Below are 23,764 nucleotides of genomic sequence, written 5' to 3'. Positions count from 1 at the left end.
GAAGGCGATCCGAACATCTCAGAGCCCTCTGAGTGTAAGAACGGATCAGTTCCTGCAAATGTCGTGGGGCTAGCCCCTCAAGCGCCTTGCGGGTGAGCAGTAAGCAGCATGATCTTACAGTCCACTCGGATACTTCACTGGTAGCCAGTGCAAAGACAAGAGAACGAGTGTGTGGTGTGTTCACGAAACGGTGTGTGCGCTTTAAGGGGTCTTTGCAGCTGCATTCTCTGAACAAGCTGGAGTCGAACACGTGGTAGTAAAGCTTTCGTGACTGCAGGGATTCATATTCTTGGTTCTTTCGGTAAAGTCACGTAGAAGGGAAATAATAAAAATATAAAACAATAAAATTATCACATTTCGACTGCAACACAAGCAATCATCATCAGGTGTGAAAAAACAGGAAAAATGTCTTGCTGTTTTTTCACACCTGATGATGATTGCTTGTGTTGCAGTCGAAATGTCGTGAGAATTTTATTGTTTTGCATTTTTATTATTTCCCTTCTACGTGACTTTACCGAAAGAACCAAGAATATGTTAAAGGTGTTTGTGTTAGATCGCGTAAGTATAAATGCGTCGTAACCCTCCACCACCCGACACAGCCAGTAAGGTTTGTCACGTAAACAAAACTCGCCAATTAGTTACTTCAGCCCACCGGTGTTGGAGAGTAAATCCACATGTACGATTTGATTACGTTTCGCCCGACTATTCTGGCAAATCGCCCGATGATGCTGGATGTAATTACCAAATGGTACTCGGGAATATGAAGCTGTGTTCTCGAGTATGTTTAATGTAAAAAAAATTACAGCAAACTTTAGAGGCTATCTCTTTAGTGCAAGGGGATGAGTAACTCGCATTTTCAAACTTTTCAGCCAGCGTGTCAGATTCATTTGATTCTCAGAAGTTTTTGTAAATACATTTCTTTAAGTTGTTACTTCAGACCCATGTTATATATTTTTAAACTAATATTAACTATATTCTTGCATTTTGCAGAAAACTGATACAAATGCAGTTATACTCCGATTATAAATAAACGAAAATCACGATTCTTCAATGGATGGTAATAAGCAACGACAGTAGCTGTGAACACAAGAAAATACACGCACATTAACAAGTTTAATAGTTTACGTATGCGTTTAATGTAACATAAAAATTACAGAGCACTCAAAAATGTAGCAGTGGGCCCTCAGCAGATGTGCACACATGCTCCAGCACAGGCGCTTCAGAGATTATGGCTGCCCAAGGGAAGTGGGTAACAGCGCTGCTCTATAGTAACTTTGGTGCACGTGCGCTGGTCCTGTCACAAACTTGGGAAACGCAATTTAAAGAAATGCGCAGTAAAAGTACCATTTCGATAAAAAAAAAAACGCCGTAAAAATGTAATAACTGAAGAAAATAATGAGCCAGGAAATTTGGAACTGATGTGGCTTAACTCCAAGTGGTGGCCTTACTCTTACTGCTGTTTGTGATGATGCAAAATGTAACATTTCGTCGTGTAATTACACCGGTAGCACATGAACAAAATAACGCGCTCAAACCATTCTCCTTAACACTGGCAGTTTCCCAGCCATTTTACAAGGGAGATCCGCGTTGTGTGAGCACGGTTACAAAACATGTCGAAATTTCAGAGAGCAAATACAGGGTCCTTAAGAAATATTGCACAACAAACGAAATATTTAAGTCATAAACGAAACGCGCACACGGGGCACAAACAGTGCAAGTGTAATAGGAATATTTAGATACAGATGCACGTAAGATCTATTTGAGTCTAAAAGTAACATACACATGCGAATCGAAAGGCAGTGCAAACGTGGGAGTAAGGCGCCAGAAGGGTTCGGTACCAGTGCAAGTAGGCTCTGCTTTGGTTTAGTAGGAAAGTAAAGAGGGGTAGTGAAGGGAGGGAACCAAGATGGAGCCGAGTGGCCAAGAGGATTCCAAAAACGTGGAGGAACACGGAAATATTTTTTACCTAAGTTTTAGCCAATGAAATATTTAGTCGGAATAAGGAGGCACTTCTGATGCTACAGGGAGGAATTAGAGAGACAAAATGGTCCTTTAGGTAATTGTCAGATTTGTTAAAGATAATCTTTAGGTTGAAGACAGCCTGGTGATGGTCTCAAGATACCCAGGGGGACACGTAAAGGTTGCAATGATGACCCTATAGGGGGTATCAATAGCAAAATGGAGAGTGGAGTGGTATAATGGAATGAGACATTTAAGGTAGATTCAGAAGCTAGGCGGTCGATGGTGTCACAATAAAATATGGGCAGGATGGTGGCTTTAACTATATTCAGATGGAGTCGAGGTGGAATACAGCGTTTGTTTCTGTATAGGAATACAATTGTTTAATTTTGTCAGCCATGTGGTCAATTTGGGTCTTGAAATATATTTGTGAGTCCGAGATATGTTAAGTTGTTAACCTGCTCAATAGAGTGTGTCCAGAGCCACAATATGCATATAAATTAGCTATGACCAGATGTTTCTGTAGTTGTAGATGTAGCCGCTGTAGGAGAAGCGGTAAACTGGGCTTTGGCATCAGTGGCTTTAAAAGTAAAGCGAGCCAGCAGAGGCTTTGTAATCTTCATGACCAGCGCAGGGCAGCAACCAGTAACATTTGCTACCACGCAGACATGTAAAACCTAGATAACGCCTTTTTGATTTAAAACTTTAAGATAAAAAAAAGTTTGAGTAACATATAAAAACAGCCGTAAATATGTGACAGCAGTGCGTGGTAATAAGGCATAGCCAAGTGAAAGGGCCCCGAGGCCTTGATCTCGCTTCCTTCTTCACTTGTTCTTGAGGATGTCGCCGTCCACCGTCAAGTCGTACCTGCAGCGGTGACACCACACACGCGCCTCCACCGTGAGCTGTGTCCTCACAGCTCCACATAACAACGGGTCAGCCACTCGAATGGGCTGTACATGATTTGAGGCTATGGCAGTGAAAGTCACCGTCGCAGGAAATATAAATGTCTCACGATTAAGGAATAATCGATTAGTTTGGAAGTACTGCATGTTACAGTATCATTAAGTTTTAATTGTGATTTGTCTTACATGGCACCAAATTATTTAAACAAACCAAGCTCAAAGCAGATTCTAGAATAGGCAGAACATTATACAGACCCTCTCCATTCTAAATTGTAGATACCATTGAACTTGGTGTGTCCCTTCTACCTCAGTTCAACTGGAACAACCACAATAGTTTAATTGTGAAATTCAACAGAAAGACAGGTTCAATAGTGATAGCGTACATTCATGGGCTACTAATCGGTTGCAGAAGTAAATTATATGAGTGTGGGAAATGTGGAATTGGGCCCCTCAGCACGACCCTTTCCTTGTGAAGACTCGAGGCCTAATTCAGAAATGTTTGGCCTTGTATTATCCTGCAGCAGACGAAGTGGTGGCCATAGGTATGTAATAGCCGTGACGTGAAAGAGGAGCTACACTTGGGGTGCATGCAAGACGCCCTGTGTTCCACTCACCAGTTGGTGGTGCCTTTTGTCAGGTCAAGGGACTGCACGTCAACCTGAAGCTGGAGATAAAAGAAAGCATTTCCAATGAAACCATTGCTTCTGTCGTATGAGCAATATAGTGAAGCAAGGTGTAGCACATTAGAACATGGCGTCAATGTCTTTCATGATGCTTGCCTTTCCCAACAGTTCCTCCTTGGCCAGGAATCCCCCGTCATGCTTGACTGCCAGATCTAGAATGTGTTTTTCCTTCGCTTCGGCAAGTGTCATCGTAAACTCCAATCTACAATGGGTAGATAACAAGTATTATTTGGGTCTTTCGGTAAAGTAACGTAGACATGTTAAAATAATAAATAAACAAAAACTACGACGTTTCGATCGCAACACAAGCGACCGTCATCAGGTGGAAAAAGGGGGGGGGGGGGAGCCACTAAAGGAAAGCTGTTTTAAAGGTTTAAAATGGGCGTAGCCCAAGCGTCCTGGTATCAGAACGAAGTGGGTGGGGCACAATTGCCCTGGGGCCAGCACAAGCGGAGATGGTTATGTTAATGTGAAATCGGAGAATCAAGAGAAGGGTAGATGCATGAGCCGTGGATAAATTAACAACTTGTGGTACGCCCAATGCAGGGTGCGACACCGTAGGAACTGGAATTGCTTGTCCCGTCTTTAGTAAAATAAAACTAACATCAGAAGGTGGCAAGATGGAAACATCACAGCCAGTTATGACTTAAACTGGCTGATGACGTCCTTCCAATGATTACGGAGTTTGTACCCATCCTTTCGGTTGAAATTGTCTGTATATATGGATGGCTTCATGAACAAATCTTTGTTGATAGCCAGTGGGCTTGAAAAGTACCTTCGTCTTAGAGAAATTAATTTCATGTGAGCCAACGGCATTAAAACAATGATCAGCCGTTAAAACAATATCAACCCCGACTAACAAGTCGTCGGGAGTTGATAAGATAGGAATAAAGTTATCACCTTAGTCAACAAAGTGCACGATGACAAATACTTAAACAATTGAGTAATTCTTTCCCTGGTGTGCTTTCACTCACGTCTCATCGAAGACAGGGTTGATAGACTTCTTAACAGTCGAAGTCTTCCTTTTCCCCAGCCGCCTGCGGTTTGGGTGCATATATATGCGCACGTACACGTTTGCCCCTTCATCCATTGGTGTCAGAAGGTTTCTGAAGAAGATGGAAACATTGATGAGAACAAGGTAATGGTTCCAAGATAAACTTGCATGTGTCAGAACAAATGCAAATATATTAAGGATCTACATCGATTAGTGTCGCTTACTTGCATGCATGCACAACCACAACAAGCTGATTGCGCTGTGCACTGTGTCGGATGGTGAGCTGAATCTGCCCGAGAGGAGACTCTCCAAGACCAGTCCCACTGTTGATACAGACATGGTACATGCAACGAAGACAGCTTTTAGAAAAATGAGTTCAAATATATGGACAGTATTTACATCCAACAGTTACTTACAAAATGAATACGAGTGACATTGTGATTTGACTATTGTGACATCTACAGCCTAGCCTCTGAACTCACAATAAAAGGTCTTGTTCCGTTATACCACTGGTCCCTCCACTTTGACATTTGTCGAGAATGCCCTTCCCTCTCAGCTTGCGCTCGGCTCCCTCCCCTCCCTCCCCCGTTTAAAATCACTCCGAGCTCAGAATGCACTGTTTGGGCTGCACCTGAATCCAACTCGTTTGCCGTTACTCGTCGCATTCCCGTGATGGTTATAGTCACTCGATGGTGTTCACTTCGCGCTCATCTCCACTCTGACCATTCATTACCTAATCCTTGTTTTTGGTGCAGAATACCTGTTTTTGATGCAATGTGCCTGTTAGTACTTTATTTAGTTATTTTGTTCTTTAAGGACTTTTTGCTTGCACAGCTGACGCTTTCTGTTCCATTGTTGCCTGTCCTCTCTATCACATTGATGTTGTTGTTCTTGTTCTGATGCACCACAGATCTCCCTTACAAACTAGCTGAGCAACTGGCTAACTGGTACTTTCCTTGAAACAAATAAACATTTGAGTAAAAATCTACACGTGGCAGAAACTACGTGTGCACAAGCACACCACACTTACTCCTGCAGCTGCCGGACGCGGCGACGGAGCTCCTGCGTGGAAGCCGGCACGGATATATCTGACGCAATGCTCGGCGTTGGCTCCTTCCCTGGCCCAGCCGCGAGTTTCGTGGCCGCGTGTAATCCAGGTGAAGGCCCTTCCTGCGCATGGGGCCCCTCGCCTCCTTTGTCGGTAATTAGAGACGAGTGGGAGCCCCCTGCCCCTGCGGCCACAGTGCGACCCATGCCATTGGCCTTAGGGCCAGTCCCTGTTGAATCCTTTTTCTTGCCACGAGGCTTTCCTACTTTCTTCCGAACCAGGTTCTGCCCATCCTGAATGAAGTTTTCTTCCTTAGGCATCACCTTCAAAATCTGAAAAAGACATTTACAGACATTGGTGGCACCAGTTATTTATCCAGTGGCAAAAAAATGTCATGCAATTGTCAATTAATGTCTGTAGCCACTTGCTGTCACAAACTCGGGAGGTATTTTTTCAACCACTAGTGAACATTTGATAAATTATTTGAAACACGTTTCATTTGAAATAAAATAGTTTTGCTAAATTACATTTTTTAAAGCGTAAATGTACAACATAGATGGCTGCTAAACGTCTCTATAAATGTGATTTTTTAAGAAGAGTTTGTTTAACAAAATTTTCGTGAACCACAAATGTATATATAGAAAATATGCCGACCCTGAGAGCCAGTTTCATCTTGATGACGCTGTTTGGCCCAGAGTTGCTCAGCTGGAAGGCCTGGTCCAGAGTCATGCCATCGGCTGCGAGCAAGCGCTTCAGAGGCAGGTTGAAAGAGCCGAGGGAGCACTGCCGATCGTCGTCTTTCACCTGATGGCCACGAGGGGGGTAAGAAAGTCGATTGGAAACCAGTGTTTGTGTAAATGTTGAATTAAAAGAAAACCGATGTCAAAATGTGTTTCGTTTCATGCAATTTTGAAATGTAAAAAAACTATTTTTAGAAATAAATGGTGAACATGTTTGAAAATGTGACATTTTGTAGCATTTGTAATGTTTGATGGGCAGAATATATGAAGCTCACCTCGATGTCGAGATCTTGGTCAGTGGGGTTGTGGATGCAGAAGGTGAATGGCTGCTCCCAGACTGGGTCATTCGTGTTGTAACAAATCTGTCACAAAGATGTCGGCAAAGTAAGAAACACCGATTACCACACAAAATGTAACAAATGTGATTCCGACACGACATTTTTTTAGGATCAGATCAGTGGTCACACTCGTAGATTAATGAGTCCACTGTTTAAAAGGAATACAGTTTCACGAAACGGTTTTCAAAAGTGGATAAGGTGAATGTGTAGAGCCAATAATGTAATTCTGAACAGGTTGCCAATAAATGTCGCTCTCTTGTTATGTTTCATTGCAAACTTCCTTAAGAAGCCAACAGCAGTTGTTATGCCATGAATATAAAAGCTTTTACCGCATTGACTGCAGTTTGCCAGCAACATGATTAGACTTTGCCATTACATTACCCTATGAAGGCCGGCACAGCACACGAGGGGGTGAGTGGACCAACACCATGCCCAGTCATGTTTGTCTCCCCGGTGCTGGTGTTTACAGACTGCACCAGGTACTCATTTCAGGCTATGTCGACCTAGGGGAGGCCCAGGACCAGTTCATACATTTTCCACTGTTATTGGTTGTGAAAGGGAGTCGAACTCGGGTCGCCAGGTTTACAGCGCAGTGTGCAAAAAACTGCACTCGCACTCCCCATACTTTTGAATAGGCGCCCAGTGTTTCACAGGCACCTCCTGTATGCTCAGACAGTCGTAAGAAGACACGGGCGGTGGAAGAGCTCTACCTTGCTTTCAAATGTGGTGTGAGAGACGGAGAGCTGCACGAATGGGCTGGGCTCAAGGCTGGTGCCCTTCTTTCCAGACTGGAGACGAGACACACATCGCACGCACGTACACGACTCATTAAGCATTGCAAGTCACATGTGTGCGAATAAGCACGTGTAAACATCCCGAGGGGCGATGTTTACACACTACACCAAGTAGTCATTTGAGGCCGAGTCGACCTCGAGAAGGCCCAGGACCGGTTCAGATAATTGTCACTGGTGGAGGCCGTGATTGGAAATCGAACCCGAGTTCTCGGGTTCGTAGCACAGTGCGCTAACAATGACACTACCGCCCCCTATAACAGACTCTCACACGCTAACACAAACATAAAAATGTATACCATAAACAAAGAAGAAGCTATGAATTCATCAATGCAAACCTAATACGTTTTTTTTTTCAACATTTAACAGCAATCTCAAGTTATATGATGAAAGTTATGGTAACTAAAGCATTTATTTAGTCTAATAACAAATCGCATGTCTAATTAGTCAATGAAGTTTCAGTACCATTCATGACCAAATCACCCAGAATGTACCCCATCTCATTAGACCTTGGAAGCTAAGCAGGTTTGAGCATGGAAAGCGCTTGGATTGGTGACCACCATGTACAAACAATCTGTCATAAAAATGTGGGGATACATGACAAGCAGCAGAGAGAGGAGAGTGCCGCAAGGTCTGTTGTTGTTCTGTACTTCTAAACTTTCATGTTTATGCTCTACCCCTTCACCAACCCGCACTGACCAGCATAGTGAAGTATGGCAAAATAACCCCCATGGTGTGAGGATAGCATCATGCAGCAGGGGATTTTAACAAGAGCTGTGCCTTATGCATGATCCAACACTCGTTTTTTTAAGTGATATACATTGTTCATTATATATCAAATAAAAGGAATGTGACATTTCCACAATTTGCAGGGCCACCATTGGAGATAAGCGCTGTCACATTGCTTGTTTGAGCAGGTAATCACTTCAACCTTTTAATCACGTCACCAGTCAACTAAAACATGTCACAAACTTGCACCGATTACAATTCATATTTTCATATACTGGTGTCAAGGCTGACAAAGCACAACCCTTTTCTTTATCGTAAGATATTTGTAAAACACATCTTCAATTTCATTGTGCCAAGATATATATATTTTTAAGGAATATTAAATGTAACAAAAAAATCATAAAACTGACAGCATAAAACAACATGAAGGCGAAACACAGGCCTAATTTTCCAACATGTTGCATTATATAATGCACATTACAAAACCAGACAATGATCAAGTTGTGAATATGCAATGAGGTTGATTATTTGTTCATATGCGGAGTCATGGAGAGCTGATTTAAGTTGATCAGCTTGTTCGTTTAATACACATTACCATATATATATATATATATGCATACGAGTGTGTGTACATCTCTGGAAGGCCCTGGCATTGATTAGCAGGGAGGAGGCAGTACAGCACATGCAGAACAAGACCAAAGTAGACTCCAGTAAATACAATTGTTACTAAACTATTAAAATACACCAGAAAATGTCAGCAAGTAAAGCAATGCAAAGAGAATGTATAAACGTGTCCAGAAAGCAGCACACTGTTGCGTTGATGCAGCGCGAGTGGTTCCAGCAGTGGAAACCCACCTACTCATTCAACACACAAGTCACTACGCACAAACAAAATTAAAACAAACTCCGCATTGCCCAGTGAAAATGAAGGTGGCCAGGAGGATGCGAGGTGCAGTTACTTCTGGAAGACAGCGGCACACACACTCGAGCATTAGTGGAAGGTAGCCAGCCTCGGGTGAGGGAGCAATTCACATCGCCAAAAGCAGTGGAGTTGTGAAACCAGCTGCCCAGGAACTGCAAAGCGATTTAAAAGCACACCGTTAATTAAGCAAAAATGGAATGGAATTATGACACCCAAGAGGTGAATTGTGAGATGTTTTAGTTGATGATCGTTAGCGGTTACCTTGACAGACATATGTGCGGAAGGCTTCTTACTGACATTGAATTCAAACTCAAACAAATTTCGCTGTCATTGAAGAAAAACAATGGTGTTAATTGGATGTGGTCAGCATGACACAGTGCACGTGAACACATGCCGTGTCACAGTGAGCTCCGTGTCAAAGGTAGGCGGCATCAACACAAGCTGCTTCACACCACGGAAGTAAATACAGTTACATCACAGTGCGAAACAATGCACAGCAACCAGGGAGTAGCACGGTGTAACACCCTCCGTACACACACGCTTGTCAGAGACGTGGAACAATCCTGCAAAAGCCCCCTCTCAGGGTTGCTACACGAGACAAAAACAATGTGTAGATATCACAAACACGTCTGGAATTTCCACCTGCGATGTTTCCTGCTGAAGTGCGTGGGGGATCAGTGGCCAACTTGTGCCTAAAACACTTGCAAGTAGAAATCTGTCGTCACGCTCCGACATAATTCTGCTGCTGGTATTTAGCACTGAGAACCACATAATACAATCATGTTGTCCAATGCACACGCAGCATCAACTCATTGAGCACCAATGATGTGATTAATGCAAGCTGAAAGCTTAGCTCAGAAATAAACCATTCATAGCAGGCTCACAAGTCACAATCGTATTTCCAAGTACAATAACTTATTTGTTGAAGAAAAAAATTAGCGGGCGAGAATACAGCTGGTGAGTAAACAGGTAAAAAACACATTCTGCTACATTTCTATTTAAAGTTAAAATGGGAATTTGTCCGTGGAGTTTGTGTACCCCCTCCCTGCGTCGTGGTTTGTGCTCTGTAACGGGGCTCTGATTGAAATATGTAAAAAATATAATGAATAAAGCATGGGAATTTGTGACACTCGAGAAAACGTTCCACGACAGGTGTGAGAGAGTGAGCTGTGTGTGCGGAGCAGGACTTACCGGCAGGTTCCGTGCGCAGTCGAGGTACACGACGAGCAGGGCCGAAGAGAGCCCATCGTTGGCCTGACCTGGGCCGGCACGAATGCTGCCCAGAATCTGCGAGACCACACGCATACGTTTAGACATGGCAACGCCAACTGCGGAGCGAAAGCTATAGCACTACCAAAAAAACATGTGGCACCCATTTGATATCGCTAAATGTGTTTAAGCCCAAGTATGACCGCATTTTGTCATTGCTTGTTTTACGTATGTGTGCTCACGTTTTTGTGTGTGTGGGGAGCAGTGGTGTAGTGGTTAGCACACCGTGCTACATTCCTGGAGACCTGAGTTCGATTCCCGCTTACTGCCAATATCAATGTAAACATTGCAACTACGGAGACGAAGTCGGCTTGGCGTGGTACTGGCCACCCACCTCCTCGTCTGCTGTGCCTGCCTTCGTAGGCATTCCCTAAGAGCACTTGCCCCAACAGTCTGTTAAGGCTACGTGGGGGATCTGTCTTTTGCCTGTGTGAGTGCTAGTATTTAGGAGTACCTCGTTCAGGCTGCTGGCATCGGTGAGCAGTGAGAGCCACTCCAGCTTGAGGTGCAACTGCCCCGTGTCCACCTCGTCCAGCACAAACCACTGCACAAAAACACCACCACAAATCCTTCATATACACAGCCAGACCAACAGCAGCACCTCAGCCCAGACGCAAAGCTAATCAACCCTACATTAATCCACAAGCCAATACACCCACAAAAACTGCGTAAATATCCCTCACAAACTGTGAGCATCTCCAGAAATAAATTTCACCTATGCGATAGGATGTGTGCAATGTTGACTCACCTCATCCACAACACGCTCCTTTGCCACCTCATTCAAGTCAATAGTCAGACTGAAATACAACAGTAAGGAGGGACAGGCAGTGTTTTATAAGTTGAGTTCATGGCAGAGAATATGTGTGTGGTGCAACGGAGGGAAGGGCAAGGACCATTGTCAGGAGGAGGGATGCTCTTACCTGCCCAGAAAGTCATCCTTGTCAGGGTCCTCGTCAAACAGGGTGGCCTCCAGCTCCTGACCCGGAACCTCATGCACAATGGCCTGCAGGTGCACAAAACAGAGATCCCCCATATAGGATTTAACAGACTGTTGGGGCAAGTGTGGTTAGCAGGCACCTATGAAGGCCGACACGGAACGTGTGGGGGTAGGTGGTCAGCACCACCCATGGCCACCTTTGTTTTTTTTTTGCCTCGGGGTCGACTCAGAGGGCCAGAATCAGTTCAAATATTCGGCACTCTTATTAGTAACGAGTGGGAATCGAACTAGGGTCGCCAGATTTGCATACAGTATGCTAACCATTGCACTAGTTCCCCATAGTCACACATAAAGCTAAAGATACACAGTATAGCTTTGAACATACTTTTGGGGCAAGTGCTGTTAGAGAGGACCTATGAAGGCCAGAACGCACATGAAGGTATGGGTGGCTAGCACCACACCCTTCCACCATTGTCTCCCTAGTGGTGATGTTTACATATCGGACCAGGTACTCATTGAAGACTGAGTCGCAGTAGAGAAGGCCCAGGACCAGTTCAGATAATCATCACTGGTGTTGGCCGTGAGTAAGAATCGAACTCGGGTCGTCGAGTTCATAGTGCAGCGCGGTACCGCTGACATACTGTGTACACTGCCAGCCACACACATATAGCATGCAAAGCCACAGATACATGTAACCACATGAATAAAAACACAATCTATGAGGCAGTAGATGTACTTTCATAATTATGCAAGCAACAATATGATAAAAGGTCAACAACAAGGATTAAATTTCAGGCTTGTAAGCCACTGGGAAAAATTATGTTAGCGAGCACATATTTAACTTCAGGTCAAACACGGAACAATCGAAGCAACTGATATCCCCATGATGAAATACTACTGTACAGTGCATGTACATCAGCACTGGGTATAAAAAGGTGGCCTCACATGGTGCTTTCCACACCAGCTACATTTGTGCCATGGTGACCTTTAATAGGTGCTTGCTAACACGGACACATGGGGACAAACTTGCTGTTTTCCATACCTCATAGACCTCGTTCCAGACAGGGTGAAGGTTCTCTGGAATAGTCTTGCTCTGGAATCTTTGCGGGCCCACGTGAAGCACCGTGTAAGGATCAGACTTGCCCTTAATCATCCCTTTCAAAAGGTTGTCCTTCCGCAGAAGGTCACGTGCCCCCTTCAGGTGTATCCTCAGCACACCCTGCAGATGTGAATAACCGTATAGAGACTCAGGCATACGATTACAACTTGCATGCACCACCATGGTTCTTTATGACATACAGTGTGGTTTAAAGTTTTGTGAATGATTAGTTGAATTGTACAATTTTTGTGTACACTTAAAACTGCATCCTGTATACATTAATGCAGTCACTGTATTTACAAATTGAACCAGTTTAAATAAACCGAAAAACTACCACATGACGGGAGACATCAAGCACAAAATAGTTTACGCAAAAGCGTCACGCCACGTTGTTTTAAATGTTCACAAGGCAACAGACCACAAGAATTGGTAATTTCCTGCTCAAATGACTGGGTGGCTGATAAAAACAAATAAAGACCAAGCCGAGTAGCTCAGCAGAAATCCTGCTGACAGCTTTCACCGTCACCATATCCCCCCCTGCGCGAGGTCCACTCTTGGCTGCGGCACCCGGGGGGGGGGGGGGGGGGGGGGCTACTCCCCTTCGTTGTGCTTCTTTCCTGTGGTGCCGCCGCACCGGAATGGATGTTTGTGGATTTTGTATTTTATCCTGTTGTTGGAATCTCTCGGTGTGGCTTGCCGGGCCCACAAAAAGACATAGCGCACTGCTGCTGGTGTCAAATGAGATAAATCAAGTGGCAGGGAGGGCTGGGTATAAGGGTCAGAGACAGCTTACCTTGGGGATAGGAAAGCGGAGTTCCGCAAGCTCCAAGTCGCTCACGATGGGCACTGTGAAGCGGTTGGGCAGCACCATGAGATTGGCGATCTGGTCGGTAATCATGGAATCCGACATGTTGCTGGAAAAATTTACAAACAGGCAAACACGAGCTTACGTGACACAGAGTTCAAAACGAGTCACATTTCTGGGATCACAAAGAATGTGGACGAGGCGTTAAATTACTCGTTCCGCACAGGAGTGAAAACGAGCTGCGTGTTTATGTAACGTGGCCACATCTGGTTTGGTCACTGTTTACATTTCCCATCTACCCAGGACACTGTATCAGGCCTGAGCTGGGTTGGCCTGCTGGAGGTCTGGCATGAGTTGTATTGAGACCATCAATGGTAAACGGACTTACTTGAGCCCTGGGATGTCTAGCAGATTGGTCAGTCCTGTCCAGTTGATCTTCAATTGCTGCCACATAAGAAGGAAGAAGATTAGCATTAATAAGAAAAATTAACATTCAATATCAAATTATTGATTCAGTTACAAAAATCACATTAAGACAACCACAACCACAAAGTGCATTATACCCACAGCGAGCTCGTAACTTATCAGCACAGGTCAACTCATACTTTTCATCGCCGTGCATTCCGATAACACCATACGTACAACAGAAAGCTGATGTCACATAATGACTGATAAAAACTTTTTTTACAGTGTTTAAAGACAGCAAGTTGCAAGAAAGCAAAACATCAACAGAAGAATTGTCATGTAAAGTAATGAATTCTGAAAAAAAAATCTACATTATACAATATAACATTTGAAACAAAATATGTATATCTGAATTGGAATAGTATTTTGCAATGATTAATATTTTAAGATCCTCCTCAAGAATTTGACGTGAAAAATCTCGCAAATTTTTTATTTTTGAACATTGTAGACTATACATGCAACATTTTAGCCACCAAAACATATGGCCACAGCAGCAACAGCCTCTGGTTACGCCCTGGTCTGTCCTTGCAGAGCCCCCACAAGTTCCACCACCCTCGATTAATTCCCAATTATCCCATCCACCCATCAACTACTGGACTTGTACTCCTATTGCCCGTTGTGTGCGCAGGTGCAGACTACCCCCCAGTCATTACACCCCAGCCCCATCATTATCTTTGATATTATGTCCCAACAAACATATTACACTAATTCCATTCAATAAAATTACCTTGTCAAATTTGGGACGGTTATAGAAATATTTTTTTTAGGAATTGCTAAGTACAGAGCATAGGCATTAGTTTAAATCTTTAAGTTTGAGCTACTGAGCCTATTCTGCCAACAAGTCATTTTGCGACTCATAATTGCATTTCAATGTCAGTATGAACAAGAGCCGTGCACATTCCAGAGAAAGGGTGTGGCCGTTTCCTGCACACATTCCTGATAACGGAGCAGTAATGAGCCCCACCGCACTGCCCATGCACGCACACATGCCACCTCAACATCCATCTTCCTGCAGCCACACTGAGAACGTGTACAGCAAAAACCTTCATCACTCACATATATACCATTACCTACCCGTTGTTCTAAATACAATTTTAAATAACACAATTTTATTATTGGATCACAAATTGGCATTATTGTTATTATATAATTTACCCACACACTTGGGAGGATGATTACAATGCCACATAGTCGTGGAACTGCCCATTCGTGACTGCTTTTCCCATTACCCAATTCACCAATACATCACCAGGAAAACATGAAAACTGAAAGAATTAAGGATAGCCAGGCCCACGCAAGGTTCTATTGTGTGTGCACTCTGACACACCCTCTTCTGCCTGTCTGCATTCTCGAAGGTAGTGAGGGAAACCGCCTGAACACTCTCATTGCTTCCTCTTGCTTACAGGTACAGAAGAGCGCACCCTGCCTAAACTCGAGGCACCTTCCATTGTGGGGGAACTCACCGGCCGGCGGATGAAGAAGAACGTGAGCGCTCCGAAGAACGGCACCTGGCTGATGAGCGGCTCCAGGATGACGCGCAGGGAGCCATGGAGCTGCACACACACAAGCAAGCGCGTACGGAAATAAGTTCAGCACAAAAAAAATTAACCCGTAAAAACAAAGTTTTTCAATATAAATCCTTTATATGCGTGGCGGCTAGAGTCCTCTCGTCCTCTGGCTTGAGATGGCTGCCACCTATGGGTCAGATGATTGCCTGCCACCATTAAGCAATTGGTAATTAAATATAAAAAAAATTTTTCCTAAAAAGTGTAAAGTTATGGAAAAAAAATGTCACGAAAATAAATTGTCACGCACAACGAGTCTGTGTGCAAAATGTCAGCTTGATTGGATCACGGGAAATGGGTTCAAAAACGACCGAAAGATTTGCACGGTCGTAAGCAAGCAAGCAAGTGAACTTAATATAAAGGATTTAAAAAGGGGGCAGCTGCTGCTTCATGGCAAAGCAACTGTGGACTTTCCACCACAAGGAGCAGAGACACCAACATAAATGAGTAACACCCAATTGTTGTGTAGGTAGGAAGATGTTTTGATTTGATAAATTCTTGCTTTACGGAAGCTCATATTTATTGGAAAAAGATTTTGCTAATATAATGGTAAACGACTGTTTCCACATTTACACTAAAGGAGGATTAGCAAAACATTATAAGGCACGTGGAACTAATCTTCTGTTTTGAAAATCAGTGCGAGAACTTGTAATGTTATATTACTGTTGCACAATCCAATTCATTGGTATGCCATGAGCAGCACTCTTGCCACTGCAGTGCAAAGCAGCTCCACTACACTCCGAGTACAGTCTGCTGTGGCCATGTGACCCTTAAACAAGACTGGCATTGTTCAACTGCTGTCATTATTAAGTCACGCTAAAATACAACCAATAACAAAGACAATATTCATAAGTTGTATTCACGACAGAAATACTAAGACAGGGTTAAACCAATATTTGTCGGTTTAACACAGCTGCAATAAAAACACGCCTCTCTGCTGCTTACCTGTACTTTCTTGGCTCCAGCTTTGCAGAAGTACTTTGGGATTTCCACATTGATATCACAGTCACCGACGTAACTGAAATACAATTTCCCCCAACACCATGGTTAAGCTCTTTTGTAAACTACATACTCCGCTCATTAGCTGATGTCACAGATCTCTTTTCGGGATTACATATAATCAGTGCATCCATTTAGAATAAAAATATGGGTCTGATGTATTATATAAACATCAGCGTAATCTGGTCCAAAACCATGTGAGACGAGGCTCTAAGAAAAGCTGTGTCGGGTGTGGACCAATCAATTTCAAGGACAGTGCATACATTATCAGAGTTGTGTTTTTTTTGTTTGCATTCCGACCGCAGGTATTGTGGTCAATGCAAACATGACTCCTTGTAAATAAAGTGTCAGTTTTGTTGCCAGATAGAATGGTAAAAAAACTATTATCATTATTATCAGCTGTGCAATATACATACTTAACAATTGCCTGCTTTGGTTACATCACAATCATAACAATTTTAATGAGTAAAATGGGTTTCTTATTTATATTTAAGTTGAATCCAGTGAAGTACTGTAAACATAACAATACAAATCTAATTCCTAAACAATGTGAATACAATGGTAGATTTTCTCAAAAAATTACATTGGTTGAGATATACAATGCTAAAATTACATGAGTCAAAATTACACCGAATGGAACCATTTAAATGCATTAAAGATATACGCGGCACATCCAAATAATTATTTACCAAACATGCTATCTGTATTATACACTGAAGTTAACCATGGGACTTTGAAAACTGTGCAGTTTCAATAACAACTGCATTTGGACCACTGCATTGTGCAGAGTTTACACAGCAAGGAGCTCATCCTGCATTTACACAGCAAGAGTCTGCACTGTGCTCTCTGTAGACACTGCAGCTATGGTGCTGAGCCATTTACTGTGCTCTGTCACTACCCTCCCACATGCTGTCCGACACTGCATTTCCTTATAAGGCGTTTTTCAAAGATTTCTAGTACCTAGGCATTTCCCATGCTTATGCTAAGTGTGTGTGTGTGGATGCCGACGAGCACACTCACACACACAAGTATGAAGATGACTAAATACCCACAGGAGTGCAGAAAATACATGCGCACACAAACTACACCACACGAACGGACAGACGCACACGGAGTTTTGTGTGATGTGTGGGCACGTGGCGGCAACCCAGTGGCTTAGCCTTACCAAACTATTTAAGATTGTGTCCGTGTTAAACTTTCCATTTCAAAAATGTCACGCGATTAGTGCCATAAAGTGGTTCAATTTCTAACACAAGCACACGTACATGCAAACATAGGAGACAGAGCATACTTATGTCATAAACACATGTTTGGAATAAATTACTTCAGCATAAACTATGACTTGAGATCAAGATCTCAGTTCATATTTGGAAGAAGGGAAACACTTAACTGTACGTATTTTTTTTCTTCTCATAACATTCCCATTTGAGGAGCTATCGAGCGCAAGGGGCTGACGAGGGAGCAGCGTGGGAGTGAACAGACCGAGTGCCACACACACACAACACAGACACGATCTTCCCGCGTCTCTCGAGTAAGGGAGGGTTAAATGGCACAATTATCCGAGAACCAGTTCAACTCCTTTTCTGTGTCCATCCAATTTTAGTTTGTCAAACACAAGCCTGAGACAAAATGTATACTGTATTCCATGTCTATGCATTTTTAAATATCAAAGTTACTCTGGATGTATCGTCTGCAAGGCTTCTTGCACTCCACAAAAAAGCATCAACTTCATTTATTTTTAGCCCACCACCGAGAGATTACTCCACGTGTTCACTGCTGGCACCGTTAACTTGACAAGACGCCTCATCTTATAAGTGCGCACGGAGTGGCTTCGCTGCATCACAATTTACTTCGCCTACTTGTGCATATTCCCAATCCTCGAATGATGCAACCGCATCTAAAGTTCGTTATTACGATTATCAATACCTTTGCAGTTAAGAGGCCAATACAAAAATGGCAACAATGCTGAAACGTGCATAAGTAGGATCATGCCTACTTGTGACAACTGCAACAACAAGTTCGCACAAGGACCACTTCACGCATTTGTTAAAATGTATCAATCAACATACTACAGAATTGAGATGCTTATCAAGTACACGCCTATCAAATGAAGCACAAACATGTGTTCAACAGGAGCAACGGACAACGTAATGCCGTTTTCTCACTTCCATATACCACCATCTCTGGCAGTCCATAAGAGGTGTTTTGGGTTAGATCGCGTAAATATATAAATGCGTCGTTAAAACCCGCCACCACCCGACACAGCCAACTAGTAAGGGTTGTCACGTAAACAGAACGTGGCCAATTCGTCACGAATACAGCACGCCGGTGTGTTGGAGAGCCACCGGTTAGTGCTGTACTAGTGACGAATTGGCATGTTCTGTTTACGTGACAACCCTTACAAGTTGGCTGTGTCGGGTGGTGGTGGGTTTTAACGACACATTCAAATATTTACTCGATCTAACCCAAAAAACCTCTATTATAGATGATATTGGTCGCGAAAGCCTACGTGTTATCTCTGCCAGTGTTTTTTTTGCCCAGCAATGCTCAGGCGAACCCACACTCAACCAAAACAAAACACAATCCACTGCCACATGTACACCTGAAATCCCTCTATCCCTGGCTACAAGACAAGCGCACCGGTGCAAGGCCTGTGCACGTACACCTTGACAGGCAACGCACTCTGCGTACGTAGACGTGCAACGTTTGCTAAGGAAAAACCCTCAGCGAGTCACACGTGGGATGACCAACCTGATTTGCAGGTCAAGGATAATCTGCCTCTTGTCCACATTCTGCGAATATGTCTTTATTCCAGTCACCTTAAATGGCTGAAAAAGCAGACACACAATTCATTTTAAATGTTTTCCAACTTCATCTCACCCACCCTTATAAGGCAACTGTGATTCATTATCCACTGCATATTGACACGGGCGTTTAGGGCACTTGATGAGCAAAGTTCAAAGCCAAGGTTGGTTTTGATCGACAACGATCAGTTGTGTGGTGCGGCAAACAACCTCCTCTCCAAAGTGGAGCTTGGTAAAGGTGAATGTCTTAAGGTAATCGGTTGATCCACGCACAGCCGGCTCAATCGCCTGCCGGAACACTCCTTCCATGTAGCGCCCAAAGAAAGGCCACACTTGCACCAACACCTGCACGGCACACCAACCACTCCACTCCAGCACACAGCAGCTGTGCAACAATCAGATAAGATACTCGGCTTTCCTCGTGTCATTCATTTTTGTTCGTTTGGTCACTCAGGTCCCCCTGCCACAGGCAAACAAGACACCACTCATGAGCACCAAAGGTAAATTGATATTAATGTTATAAGGTATGTCGTTAAGAAGTTACTATTACAAGAATTGTATTTTATTATGTTTATTTTTATCATTTTATTATTTCCCTTCTACGTGACTTTACCGAAAGAACCAAGAAGATGAATCCCTGCAGTCACCAAAGCTTTAAATCGAAATATTACAAGACTAATTATGGGATTTTTGTGAAAAGCGCTAGATTAAATTACACCGTATACTGATTATTGATAATGATGTCATCAGAGAAGATCCCATACATTCACTTCCTGTGCAGCCAGTGCGGCGGAATGCAATGTCACAGCGGCTGGGTTCAGCACTCTGCTCCCTAATGCAGCATCACGTGCTCTAAACATGCATTTGTGCCAACTGGTGACACCGTGTGCACATGCATCCGCGTGTGTCTGTCATGTAATCGTACTTTGTTCAGCCATTCCACTCGCTCCACATCTGGGAATTGCACCTGTACAAACAACATTGACACAGCATCAGCATTGCACGAATATTACCATACTCCTGGTAAGACAACTCTCACCGGCTCGCATTACAGAACATACAGTGACTATGAGAACGTAAACTGTATCTAAAAACACATGATCACGGAATAAACATTCTTGGGTCTGATGTTTAAAATATTCCCGTGTGAGATAACTGCATTGATTGTCTGATGTCCTCTATTAAAACATTCTACCCCAATGACTAATGATGTATTTTGGAAGAGATGCCAAGCGAACTACAGTTACATGAGGAAAACATTTAAAATGTCTTGTGCGTTGTTTAAATACATGCCTCGGATCTTAGCTCCAACACACTACTTACGTGAATCATCATATCACATGGTGTTCCATTTCCACATCACAGCAAATGTGTTATTTGAGCAATTTTCCTATAAAATTCCAGGCAAACTGACCAAGTGGTGTGAATGATGGCCACGAGGCAGTCACATTTAATGCATCGCACATGCCAAGTAAAATTATTTCATGCATTATTTATTATTATGCTTGTGTACCGAAAAAAAAAACCTCATTGAGTCTCATGACATTTCCAGCAGGGCTCCATCAAGTGAAATGGAATTTGGGGTAATATTTAAAATAGGTTTAACAGCAAGATTAACATAAACTCTTACCTGAAACGGAGCAGTGATTTCTAAATTTTAAATGTTCATAGAATGCAACTACGCAAGTTACTCCTTTCAATGACAGTGCACAAAACATGTTGTACTGTACTATGAGCTCAATGTAAGGAGACACTCCCCTTCCAAACAAGATATGTTTAAGGGACTTGTCAGCGCTTGCCTTACACAGCATCAAACAATGCGCTACATTCAGGACTGCTCTCAAACACGACCCCATTGTGATGCCATTCCTGTTACAACATTGTACAAAGGAAATTCAAAACAGTAGATTAACTACACTACACCATCACGTGCAGTGCACGGTATACTTTATGAAGAGTGCACCACAACTCACTGGAGGACTTCCACTGATGCTGCTGCTTCAGCTGTCAGGAGATGACAACAGAAGTTGGTTGGCATGCAGAATCTCCCCCACATTCTGGCCACTACAGCTACACGAACTTCATCAACACTAATGAAACCAGCCAGGCAAAGCACTATGCTCCAAGACAAATGTGGCGGCCGGACACGAGAATTGTAGGGCCAAAACATGATCGAAGCTGTTGTTTTCTCCCTCCAGTTGCAGAGAAGAGTTTCTCACTTCGTCATCCACACCCTCAGCACAATCTCTACCTCATCAAAGCCGCAGTCTTCGTGGGCCATTTATATCCACGTGCTGTTACATAATGTACCACATTGTGTTGGCAGTGCGTAAAAGCACTCGTTGGAAAAAAACGATTTTACTTTTCGACATTTCAAGAGTATGGCAGTGTTCCTGAAAGCTCTGAAAAGAGCATTTTTGGCCCGTTTACATTGCAGCGCATTTGCAACACCCAGACACTGTGCTTACTTCTGTTAAACCGAAACAGACCAAACAGGATGTTCAACTCATTGGGTTGAATTAGAAGCACAGAATAGTGCATACATGGGATTATTGCAATTGGGAAAGCTGGCGTTGAACACATGGGGTGTACAGATCATGGAAAAATCTAGATGCCACGTCACCCTTAGCTAGGACGCTTTCCTTATATGTGCAATGTGATATATCTTGCGGCAAGTTGCCGTTATGAGCCAGCGTCGTCATGGTCCACGTTTGAAAAATTAAATTACGCGCAAATAAACTCATCTGGAATTCCATATTTGGCAGGACCCTCCTGAAAGAATTCAGGAGCCTCAAGCGAGGCCTCCCTTGGTAAACAAACATAACTATACTGGAGATACAGTTCAGGTTTTTGCAATTAAATCCAGATTCATTATTGTAATGTAATGGTATGTAAAATGTGTCTTGGCTTCTCCAGTTATCCTTTGCATGCATGGTCCCAGGGGCTCTTGCGAATGGGCCCTCCCTGCTCAGTGTCACACACAGCAAGAGAGAGACTGGGCACAGTAAGCATGGGTGCCGTGGTGGACATGGCTGAGGCCAGCCCCAAATACGAACCCAGGCGGGCAGATCCTGGTGCTTGATCCCGGAGCGAATGCACAACTCTTCAAAGTTGCTGAGCTGCTGCCTCTTGAGCAGCAACTGCTTCTTGTTGGCTCGAATGCGCTTGTACCCCAGCCACACGATCACTCCCAGCAGGATCCAGCTGAAGCTCATGCCCAGGTAGCCGGCCAGGTAGGTGGGGAAGAGGCACAGGAAGGTGCGAGCGAAGGCAAAGAGCAGCGACTGCAGCGCAGCGCTGGGCCCGTCGCCCGCGTAGCTGCCGGCCATGCTCGACACGGAGCCCCGAGACTCCGACGAGGTCGGTGATGAAGATGAAGTCTCGTTTGCCTCCTGCTCCTCTCGTTCGTCTGCTGGGGGCTTCATGATGACCGCTGCTGTTGCTGCTGTCCCACAGGGCACGGTCGTTGTGTAGGGGGCCCCCTTCTAGCTGGACAGCTCGCCCATGACCCCCTCCCGTGCCTGCAGGGAAACGGGGCAGCAGCGACCTCACTTCTCACTCAGCCTCCTCGTCCCCCCACCGTGTTCCTACAACTTAGCGACCGTGAAAATAAGAGATTCGTGGCTCGTCGTATTCCTCCTCCAGTCTAAAACACAGATTCTGATGCTGACAACTACCAACTGAAACCCAACTGGTCACCCCCCACGTGCGCTCGAGCTGGCCGGGCTAACCGCTGCTACAAACGATCTCATCACATCCACGGTCTACCCCAGGTAACCCTGGTTCTGCTGCTACCTCGGTCTCCCAGATCTTCCCGGGTCAACGTGGGTCAACTCACGCCCCTCTTTGTCTCCAAGTCCTCATTGCCTGCAGCGAGTCACTCAGCCCCGTCCCACCCCGACTCCGTTTGCCTCACACGCCTCTCCAGAATGCTCAAGTGCCCAGTGCCTCCAGTCGATCTCATCCCCTCGTCTAACTCCACCCCCTCGTCTAACAACCCCAGGTCCCCTCAACTCCCACAGCTCCTCTCGCAGCTCTCCCCCCCCAACTCACCTCAGCCACTCTTGCCGAACACCACCACCCCAAGTCGCCCTATCCCGACCCCCTTTGCATCTCCCCCAGGTCCCCCCGGGTCCGTTCCACCTCGAGTTGCCGTGGCCTCCTCAACCCACCTCTGCAGTGACGAGGATGAGGAGATGAGGAGGAGGAGGAGGAGGCGATGAGGATGAGCAGCCCGGCGTCTGGTGGTGGTGGTGGTGACCGTGGCGCCAGCTCCACCCCCGCGTCCCGGCCCCGTCACCGCTGCACTGGGCAGGGCTGCGCTCTGACGTCACCCCCACCCCGCGCCCCACCCCCCCCAAACAGCGCCCCCACCCCCCCAAACAGCGCCCCACCCCCAACAGCGCCCCACCCCCCAACAGCGCCCCCCCACCCCCCCCACACCCCCAAACAGCGCCCCACCCCAACAGCGCCCCCACCCCCCCCCACCCCGCGCCCCACCCCCCCACCCCGCGCCCCACCCCCCCAAACAGCGCCCCCACCCCCCCAAACAGCGCCCCCACCCCCCAAACAGCGCCCCCAGAATCTTTATTTAGACTCGAGGAGGAATCCGATGAGCGAGGAAGCTCTTTTTGTTGTTGTTGTTGTTGCAGATGGCGGCTCGGCGAGTTACACCCCCTCATCCACCAACCGCCTCGTCACCCAACCGCCGC

At 44.8% G+C, this 23,764-nt stretch overlaps 1 protein-coding gene across 4 annotated transcripts; it reads right to left on the bottom strand.

The window, feature by feature from the left end:
* Positions 1-1,112: 1,112 nt before the first annotated feature.
* Positions 1,113-23,389, bottom strand: LOC133345315 (extended synaptotagmin-2-like). 4 transcript variants are annotated; one of them, XM_061555972.1, is made up of 24 exons: positions 23,225-23,389; positions 22,109-22,573; positions 19,978-20,019; positions 19,263-19,397; positions 19,000-19,076; positions 16,195-16,267; positions 15,148-15,237; positions 13,608-13,663; positions 13,208-13,328; positions 12,358-12,534; positions 11,299-11,381; positions 11,127-11,175; positions 10,833-10,922; positions 10,301-10,396; positions 9,371-9,433; positions 7,378-7,455; positions 6,605-6,691; positions 6,244-6,393; positions 5,572-5,921; positions 4,766-4,864; positions 4,522-4,653; positions 3,644-3,749; positions 3,479-3,528; positions 1,113-2,826 (listed from the first exon to the last, which is right to left on the bottom strand). In XM_061555972.1, exons 2-24 carry the CDS (start codon positions 22,475-22,477, stop codon positions 2,784-2,786), a joined length of 2,616 nt encoding a protein of 871 aa, XP_061411956.1. In that variant the 5' UTR covers positions 22,478-22,573; positions 23,225-23,389; the 3' UTR covers positions 1,113-2,783. The 4 variants fall into 4 exon arrangements, with proteins under 4 accessions (XP_061411956.1, XP_061411958.1, XP_061411959.1 ...); XM_061555974.1 differs by lacking the exon at positions 23,225-23,389 and adding an exon at positions 23,106-23,127; XM_061555975.1 differs by lacking the exon at positions 9,371-9,433 and having other exon boundaries at positions 23,225-23,388.
* Positions 23,390-23,764: the final 375 nt, after the last annotated feature.

Source organism: Lethenteron reissneri, chromosome 21, assembly GCF_015708825.2.
Source record: "Lethenteron reissneri isolate LAM-NWPU_2019-01 chromosome 21, ASM1570882v1, whole genome shotgun sequence".
NCBI classification, from domain to species: Eukaryota; Metazoa; Chordata; class Hyperoartia; order Petromyzontiformes; family Petromyzontidae; genus Lethenteron; species Lethenteron reissneri.
This window is presented reverse-complemented; position numbering and strand designations above follow the sequence as displayed.